Source organism: Humulus lupulus, chromosome 1, assembly GCF_963169125.1.
Source record: "Humulus lupulus chromosome 1, drHumLupu1.1, whole genome shotgun sequence".
Classification (NCBI taxonomy): Eukaryota; Viridiplantae; Streptophyta; class Magnoliopsida; order Rosales; family Cannabaceae; genus Humulus; species Humulus lupulus.
Genome location: NC_084793.1, coordinates 296,010,519 through 296,020,021, shown reverse-complemented (window position 1 = coordinate 296,020,021; position 9,503 = coordinate 296,010,519). Strand labels below are relative to the sequence as shown.

Here is a 9,503-nt window from a genome sequence, read left to right as displayed (position 1 = left end):
TGGTATTGAGACGCGTATTCTTAGCAACCCAAGATCCAGCAGCAGGAGTACTCGGGCCAAACTGGGAAGGACCATACCAGATAGAATCAGTCATCCGCCCTGGCGTATACAAACTTGCGAGATTAGATGGGAGCCTCATACCACGAGCATGGAATGGCGAACACCTTAGACCTTATTATCAATAGTATAGGAAAATTGTTGCCTGTAACCATGATTTTCTATCTATGTTAGTTTGTTTTTGAATTTCATCAAATAAAATGTCAACTTTGTTACACATGTAATTTATTTTTATTTTTGCAAACTCTCTTAATTTAATAACCTATGGTCACACTCATAGGATATTAAGGGGGCATCATTGGTATACATACCTCCAGCTTAAAAAATAAAAAATATATAAAGTATTTGGATATAACCAAGTACGCGATCTTAGGTAGTTCGGACACAACCGAATTATCAAACATGAAGTATTTGGAGATGACCAAATACGCGAGCTTAGGTAGTTCGGACACAACCGAATTATCAAACATGAAGTATTTGGATATAACCAAGTACGAGGTAGTTCGGACACAACCGAATTATCAAACATGAAGTATTTGGATATAACCAAGTACGCGATCTTAGGTAGTTCGGACACAACCGAATTATCAAACATGAAGTATTTCGAGGTGACCAAATACGCGAGCTTAGATAGTTCGGACTTAACCGAGTTATCAAAAACATACGAAGTATTTGGATATAACCAGATACGCGGGCTTAGATAGTTCGGATATAACCGAACTACCAAAAACCTAAAACGTTTGGAGTTAACCTGATGTGCAAGCTTAACAGGTTTGGAACAAACCAGCCAAATTATCGATCGATGATAAATGGAAGCCTAAACCCATCACGAAATATGTCAAGATTGAGGCTGGAATATCTTAGAAATATAGTTTCGAACTCTTAACCTCGGAGCCAAAATACTGAGGATGAGGAAAAGTAACTAAAAAAGATTAACCAAATCATTCATATTACATACCATATAAGTACTTTCGAGTTCATGGTTAAAGTAATATCCGACCTTGATAAGTAACGAGGTCGGAAACGGATAATTCGAATAAACTATGCATGAATGCATCGAATTTCGAGCCTAAATCCAAACTATGTTTGTATGCACAAATAAACATAACCGGTTCATCAATTATAAAAATGTGCAAAATATTTCGAGCCAAGAAATGTAAAGCATGTAAGAGAATTAGTTAAAGAAATTGTATCAGCCCCATGGGCATAAATTACAATAATTACATAAGGGGACGCAGCCCCGATAACTGATCTCCCCGAGGTCAGATTCAGTGAAGAGGAGTCTCCTTGGCCTTCTCAGCATCAGTGGCACCGGACCCCTCAGGACGAATAGCATGACTATCCTCCTGAGCTTCCTCCGAAACGGTACCCGGAGCAGCCTTTTCCTTCTCGAGCTGCTCAGCCTTCTCTTTCTCAAGCCGTTCAGCCTCTTCCTTCTCGAGCCGAGCATTCCATCATTCAAGGAACGGTGCCTCGAGGGGACCCAAAAAGCTGGTGTCCAGCTCTTCGTTATAAGCCCACATCCGGTACATGGCTGAGTCGACCGCCGTTTCCTTCTTTTCTTTGTACTCGGCAGTAAGGCGAGCTTTGACATCCTCTATAAGGTCGAAGGTGGCGGTCTTGTCTTCCTCGAGCTTCTTATTGGTCTCCCGAAGCTGGATGTTATCTTTCTTTTGCTCCTCGAGTTCAGTTTTCAGCTTTCCGAGCTCCTTGGCCATTTCCTCACGCTCCTTAACCACTGCCTCGAGCTTAGTATTCGCCGCCTTCAGATCATCATTCGCTCTAAGGTGGAGGTCCCTCTCCTCTTGGGCGAGAGTCCTGCTCGAATGGATCTCGTTGTTCAGCTCGTAATTGAGCTGGGCAGTGAAAGCAAGAGCCTGAAAAAAGGAAGAAACCACCATTAGCCTCGAGACAGTATGAATGTAAGCAAAAGGAATATAGAAGGATACTTACCGCGGCAGTGTGCTCGATACTCTTCTCGTACAGGACAGTGCGGTCTCGGGTGCCAGTTAGGCACTGCCACTGAGGAGCCTCGAAACTGCCGTAGCTCTGGCCGATCCGGGACATGACGTCCGAAATCAGCGTAGATCCATGAGGTCCGGCAGCGTTATCCACCACATATGAGTCCATATGGGTGGAGATGGTTAGCTTCTAAGCTCGAGAAGCAGAAGGTCTCTTGGCGAGCTGAGCAGAAGACGTTTGACCCGCCACAGGAGGTTGGGATTCGACCACGGCAGGGACACCAGCCTGCGAGGCCGGTGCCACCGCAGAGACGACGGCCTGCGAGGATGGCATCGTCGTGGGGGCGTTAGTCTGGCCAGTCGACGCAGCAGCAGAGCTCGAAGCCGGCGGGGGAGGAGGAGGCGTTTTCCTAGATCTCTTGGAGCCTTTCCCAGGCTGGCTGGTTTTCAGTCCCCCTGCCCTGGGGCGTTTGCTCCTCTTGGCACCCGCATTGTCGATAAGGGCGTCGAGGTCGGAGTCCATATCGCCTGCACAAGTCAACACAGTGAGTCAGTAAAAGAGGTGTACAAGTTACTTCAGTATCACAGACGTATAGAATGATGGTAGAAAAAACCTAACTGGAACTTTCCCCCGAGAGCTTGGGGACCATGAAATTCCCCCGTCTTCAGAAGAGGCGGGGGGAGTGCCTTCCCTATAAGTTGGTGATAACCTCGAGAGGTCCCTATAGTCATTGGTCCCGTACTGCACCGCTATCCCATTCCACACCTCGTCCGTGGTGTACATGGTATCATATTTCCCGAGCCCACTATCAAACCTATGGACACAGTCATCTACCCAACTCCATATGTAGAAGTGGTATCTATCCTGTGGGCACGAGACTAGTCTATTGGGTCTGTGTTTTAATAAAGTGGGGGACCACATTCGCGAAGTAGGAAGGGTTTTACCTCCACCGGAGTCCGAACTCGAGGCTTCGTCATTGGCCTCATTTCCCGACCGCGGACTTCTCGAGCGAATTGGGAGAGATGCTTTCCTTTCTCTCCTCGGAGGAAGGATGCCTGTGGGCAGTGGCACTTCCTCCCAGCGTTCATATTTTTTACTGGACCAGTCAGAGGTTGACTGGCCCTGTCCCAACAACCCACAAGCTCGTAGCTTGTCCTCATGTAATAGAAATGAGAGAGACCTCCTGCCGTAGGGGAGTCGGAGCAGGGCCTCTCTGTGCCCCTTCATTGTTTCGTCAGGGGTGGGACGCTGAAAGTTAGCTGAAAGACGAGGTACACTTCAACTAAATTTGGATTTTAGGGCTAAAATTCCGAGCTTAAAAATAGAAAGTAACGAGAACACTTACGAATCCGCCTGAACGAACGGTGTCGAGACGGAGACAGACCGTCTGTCCAGAAAAAAGCCTTCTTGAAGTCAAGATGATGGTTCGGAAGATCTTCAAAGATCTTTGTCTCTTTGGGGTAGCTCGAAAGATAGTAAAAACCATCTCCTCCCCGAGCTCGGGAGGGATTACTCTTCAAACAAAACAGATATAAAATCTCTTGGGGTGAAGGCCCTGTCCACCCTAGCTCGTGGAACAAGGACCTCAGGGCAGACAGCACCCTGTATGAGTTGGTGTTGAGTTGGAATGGAGCCAACCCAACGAAATCAATGAAGCCTCTGAAAAAGGACTTCAGGGGCAGCAAAGCTCCTGCCCTTATATGTTCCTGGCTCCAGGCCGCGTATTTCACACTGGAATCGCGGCCCCCAGGAGCGAAACAGCTCCGTTCATGCCTTGTCGGAGCTCGACACTTCAGTGTGTCCAACGAACTAAGGCCATGGAGGGCCAAGATATCAGTTATTTGGTCGGTGGTGGTAACCGAGCTCTGGTAGAATTCGGCTTCAAACATCTCCCTCCTAGGCTGCGAAGACGAAGGCTCCGCCATTAAGGAAAACTGGAGTTCCCCTGGGTGGTATGCAACCGTGACTTTTAACGCTAGGTCGAGGGGAATTGGCCTAGGTCCAGGGTTGGGCTCCGGATAGATGGCTTCCCGAAGAACTCTTCTCTTCTTTTCAATGACCTCGTCTATCTGACGACGATAGTGGGCTCGAATGTCCTCCTGCTCACGCGCAAGCTCGTATTCTTTTATCCGACGTTGGTTCCGGGCAAAGACCGATTCCGGGCTCGGAGATTTGGGCTCGTAAGGGATTGCTCGTAATGACCCCCACCGTCTTTCCGGATTCTGTGACATCTAACGAGAAAGAAAAAATGGTGAGGGCCATGTATGCAAGAGTCACGAGCTCGATGGAATGAGCTCGGAGATTTAGGAACGAGACTAAATACTAAGACCCTTTATTGAAGTGTCAGGGGCGTGTATTCCACGAAAAAGAAAAGGAGTGTGGATAATTTTTTGAAAATCCCGAAATTCAAGGGAAAGGAGAGTGGCGGTTAGCCAGGAAAAGCGTTTTTGGGTTTCGTGCATTTGAGCCCATGTTTTTATCCGAAAGCTTAATGTACAAGAAACGCTGCCTAAGAATTTCAAAACCCATAAAATAGGAACCACATTCAAACGTCGAAACTGGGTATAAACCAGAGACGAACATCCAGAGTGAAAATCCAGAAAGCATAAAAACCTATCGGTTCAAAACCTCCTATCGTATCATGCTAAGAACGTAAACTAGCATACACAGCAAATACAGTATAAAAAGAACAACAAAAATGGCGTACTTACACAGTGATGGTGATTGCAGCGAAATCGTCGATTGGAGAAGAGGTTGCAAGAAAGAACTCACTGACTCGAACAGACCAGGATTTCTTTGTTTCTTGGGTCGAGAAAACATGCGCAGGACAGAAGCTTCTTAAGAGAGTCTGGTTTTTTGGTTGTTTTTCTTTTCTTGTTTATGATGAACAAATGTGAAGAAGAAGACGAAGAGGGGGGTCTTGTATATATAAGTGGAAAAACTAAATTAATCAGGAGCGTTGATTAAAATCCTCAACAGATCGAATGGATGGGGATCGGTGACAAGATGGCGCAGAAAAGTTGTCAGATGAACGATCGTGGGCGTGTTCCCAAGGTACTCAAGTACCTAAAGTGAGCAATACCCATCTGGCACGTGTCCATTTTCAAGAGTGTGACGGTATGGTTCCCAGAAAGAGTAGTTCAAAAGTTTCCTTCTCTTAGGATTCAAACAAATACTTTTGAGGGGGCAAGATGTTATACCCAGATTTCGAGCCATAGTAGATATGACCTCGAAAGCTGAGTTCGCAACAAATGGTCTCGTGAGGATTAGAGTGATCTAGGATTGTAAGTCGAGCCTGAAAAGTATGATATATGATCTCGAATGCGGTGATCTCGAAATGATCTCGATCTCGAAAGGTAGTTCCGAGAATACCTTCATCTTCAGGAACTTCGGAGCATGGGTCTTGAGCTCGATATCCCATCTCGAAAGCAACGTTAGCTCGGGAGATGTCAGTGGCTCGCATAATGACATGAAACCTGAAATGCTAAAGCCTTGGAGATACGCTATAACCACCTTGAATATCTACAAGTATTGTAAACCTGAGATGTAATCCTCATTTATTGATGTAAATCCCCAATAATCGTGAGATATTATTTAGTCAGTTATGCGTTCCCTGGTCTTCAGGGACGTTTCCTTTTTTATCTGATTAAAGGCATTTAAAGCCATTTATTTTTATTCACAAAAGAGTAACTACCCAAAATATGTGGGATAGTATTCTGCATCATTCTCTATAAATAGAGAAGCCATGCACCATTGTAAAGGACCGAAGTTCTGATCCTTGAGAGAAAACTCTGTAGAATTCATGCTAAAGAATTGTTCAGAGATAATCTTGAGGTTAATAACAGAGACTCGTGGACTAGGCAGATTTAACTGCTGAACCACGTAAAAAACCGTGTGTTTGATTCGTTTGTTTCTTTTGGCCATTGTCTTTAATTGTTTACGTGCTCTCTTCTTTTATCTGTTGACGAAAAAAGGCGTCAACAATAGGCCTTCGAGATAGTATAGTTTTTAGACTTCGCATATAAAAATGCATAAATATTTATAAATAAAGTAGGCCATATAGCATAATTTTTAGACATTGCATATAAAAATACACGTATTTATAAATAAATAAAATAGGCCTTCAAGTATACAGAGAGAGCTCTACTTAGCCAATCGTCTGTTATGTCTAATAGCAAAGTCTACAGTAATGTATATATATACATGTTTAGTTTTGTCTATATAATTTATTAATATTTTATTAAATTTGTATTATTGTCACAAAAATTTTAAATAAAAAAAATGATATTATATATAAATAAATAACAAATTAAACCAAAATATTATTTATAATTTATTTAAAATATATATAATATAATAATCTTTTTAAATTTTTAAATAAAAATTAAGATTATGTATTATATATTATTATAATGATATTTTATAATATTTAAATATATTTAATATAAATATTAAATGTCTTGCATAATATTATAATAATAATAATATTTGAATTCATATTAATATAATTAGTAAAAAATTAGAATTGCATATTATGATCATAATAATATTTAAATATATATTAATATAATTATTAAACATCTAATTTTGTATTATATATTATTATAATAATAATATTTTATAACATTTGAATTTAAATTTATATTAATATAATTAATATAATTAATAAATATTTATTTTTAGTTCATTTTAAAAGTATATTCTACTAAATATTTAGAAGATTGTGTTAAAATTAACAAAACATACTGTTAAACAAAAAATGTTGATATTTGCACACTTTTTATATAAAAGAGATATATAACAATTATATCTTTGGCCAACAACATTACTTAATTATATTACCCATACATATTTAGAACTTATTTATTTTTAAATTTTATTTACTTGTTTACATGGAATTAAGATTTTCTAATTGTATTATTATTTCTTGCAGGCGGCCTTTTGGATTTATTTAAAATACTCTTTGTTTATATATTTTCATAATTTTATTTATATTTGAATTTTTTTTAATAAAATAAAAAGCAATAATATAGGGATGCATATATAAATTACAAATCATTAGCATGTGTAATTTGTATGTATCTAGCATTACTATTTTTGTATTTTTTTTAATAATATAACTATTTTTTATTTAAATACATATAAAAACAATTATATCTTTGCCCAACAACATTACTTAATTATATTACCCATACATATTTAGAACTTATTTATTGTTAAATTTTATTTACTTGTTTTACTTTTGGATTTATTTAAAATACTCTTTGTTTATATATTTTCATAATTTTATTTATATTTGATTTTTTTAATAAAATAAAAAGCAATATTATAGGGGTGCATATATAAATTACAAATCATTAGCATGTGTAATTTGTATGTATCTAGCATTTCTATTTTTGTAAATTTTTTTAATATAACTATTTTTGTATTTAAATACATATAAATATAGCGTAGCTGGCAATGAGAGAAGATTAAGGATAGCGTAAGAAAGGAAAATAATTAAACAGACTGTCATAAATATGCATTATTGGTGGTTCGGTAAGGTTGAATACTTTATTACTATTTTCAACTAATGATAGAAAAATGATAGGAACAATTAAAATAGAATAATTAATTCTTATATATAACATATAAAATCTATATAAATATGGGAGCTTTTACCGTAGAAGCATGAAAAAGTTACTTTTGGTAACAACTTTTTTTTTTTTCGATACATGAATGTTACACTTCAAATTTTAAAAATTAAATAGCTTCCTCCAAATGTTCGCAAGTATAGGGATCAAATATGCAAAGGGTAAACAGTATGATTCTTTATGCAAATAGTTAATCACGCCTAACTATCACGTCATTGGCACCTGAGCATACTGTGTAAGATGTGACCTCGAAGGCAAAGGTTCCCTCCGAAGGATAGCCTTCAAAGTCTAATAGACAAGGAGGCGATGCTCGAAACATCCTCCACACTCGAAAACGTGTTGAGGCAACAACGTTGAAATTCTATGTTTTTAAGATTACCAACTGAATTTAACAAACAATTTAATTAATGCGGAATAGTTAAACAATTGTTTGAATAGACAGATATTCTAATGTATTATGACAAATTGTTGATGAATCAGAATACATGAACAGAAAGTAAATAAACTAAAAGTAACGTGACACAATAAGTTTTTTTACGTGGTTCGGAAAACCTAGTCCATAAGGCTACGCCCAGAAATAAAATCAATGAGTAAAGACTCGAGAATACAATAAGCAATTGACTTATACAAGTTTAGACTCCCTCTAAATCCTTGTCGCAACCTTGAAGCACTCTACTTTAATAATTCGATTTTGATAAACACCAAGAACACGAAATCCCTACTGAACTTGATGAGTGCTCGCTTCCTCCCCAAGTGAGTCTTATGGAAATCTTCTCTCAAAGATTGTGTGTCAGGTTCACAAGCTTTATAACTTGTTTAAGAATAAACAACACAAAGCAAAACAAATAAACAAAGAGATAGTTGAACAAAGAATACTCTTTACATATAAAAGATCTCTTCAAAGCATGAAATGTTAGAAGGGTGAAGAGATGAGAATGGATGCTGCTTAGGTATGGTATTTATAGAGCTTAGAAACCCATAAGTCACCCAATCTCGTTTATGGCCCAAATCGGGAAGTGACTCAAAATAACTCATCATTTTATTAACTACAGGATTTTCCAGATGTGACAGACAAACATTTTGTAGCATCAGGAAATTGATGAACTTGGTCTGAAAACCCAGCCAGGTTCATTTCGAAGTTTCATTTCTTGGGCATCAAGACTCACTCAATTTACTCTTTTTAAATAGACTAGAATCAATCAAAATATGTAGAGAATAATTCTATAATATACATACTTATTATAGACAAGGTTGCGATAAATAAATAAGGAAACTTCACTATATATAAAATGCACTTAATAAATAATTTATTCTCACCAAAAAGAGACACAATACACTTACTTACCCAATATATAATTATAATTTTGAAAATACCAATTAAATAATAAAATATATTTATTAAAAAGGTTAGCCAATCTAAGACTTTACAAGTGTTTCCACGGTTATAAAATCCCTATAATTGTGGGCTTAGCTGAAAATGTGTGTAAACAAACCTATTTTTAAGGGATTTTGGTTTAATTAATATATTCATTTGTATTTCAAAATTCAAATTAGATATCTTGTAACTTCCCTAAAATTAAGGGAAGAATATTCTGTAAACTAGATCTATAAATAGCCTGGACATAGTCATTTATTTTTCACGCACAAATTTGTACTCAAAGCTTTGTGAAATTACTTTCAAAGCTTTAAACACATATTACTTATTGAGTAAAAGCGATTGGTGGAAGTAGGTAGATTTAACTACTGAACCACATAAAAAAATCTCACATTCTTTCTTTTCTTCCTATTTTGTTTATAAGTGCTTAATCACTCTTTTTTCTTTTTAGTTGACGAAAAACTTCGTCAACAATT

At 37.9% G+C, this 9,503-nt stretch overlaps 1 protein-coding gene across 1 annotated transcript; it reads right to left on the bottom strand.

The window, feature by feature from the left end:
• Nucleotides 1-1,511: 1,511 nt before the first annotated feature.
• LOC133779415 (uncharacterized) lies at nucleotides 1,512-2,143 on the bottom strand. Its single transcript, XM_062219381.1, has 2 exons — nucleotides 2,011-2,143; nucleotides 1,512-1,934 (listed from the first exon to the last, which is right to left on the bottom strand). Exons 1-2 carry the CDS (start codon nucleotides 2,122-2,124, stop codon nucleotides 1,512-1,514), a joined length of 537 nt encoding a protein of 178 aa, XP_062075365.1. The 5' UTR covers nucleotides 2,125-2,143.
• Nucleotides 2,144-9,503: the final 7,360 nt, after the last annotated feature.

Excerpts from the sequence above, each read along its gene's own strand:
- LOC133779415 (XM_062219381.1), bottom strand. The coding sequence starts at position 2,124 with ATGTCCCGGATCGGCCAGAGCTACGGCAGTTTCGAGGCTCCTCAGTGG. Across the intron at positions 1,935-2,010 it reads GTATCGAGCACACTGCCGCG|GCTCTTGCTTTCACTGCCCA; the intron begins GTAAGTATCCTT and ends TCCTTTTTTCAG.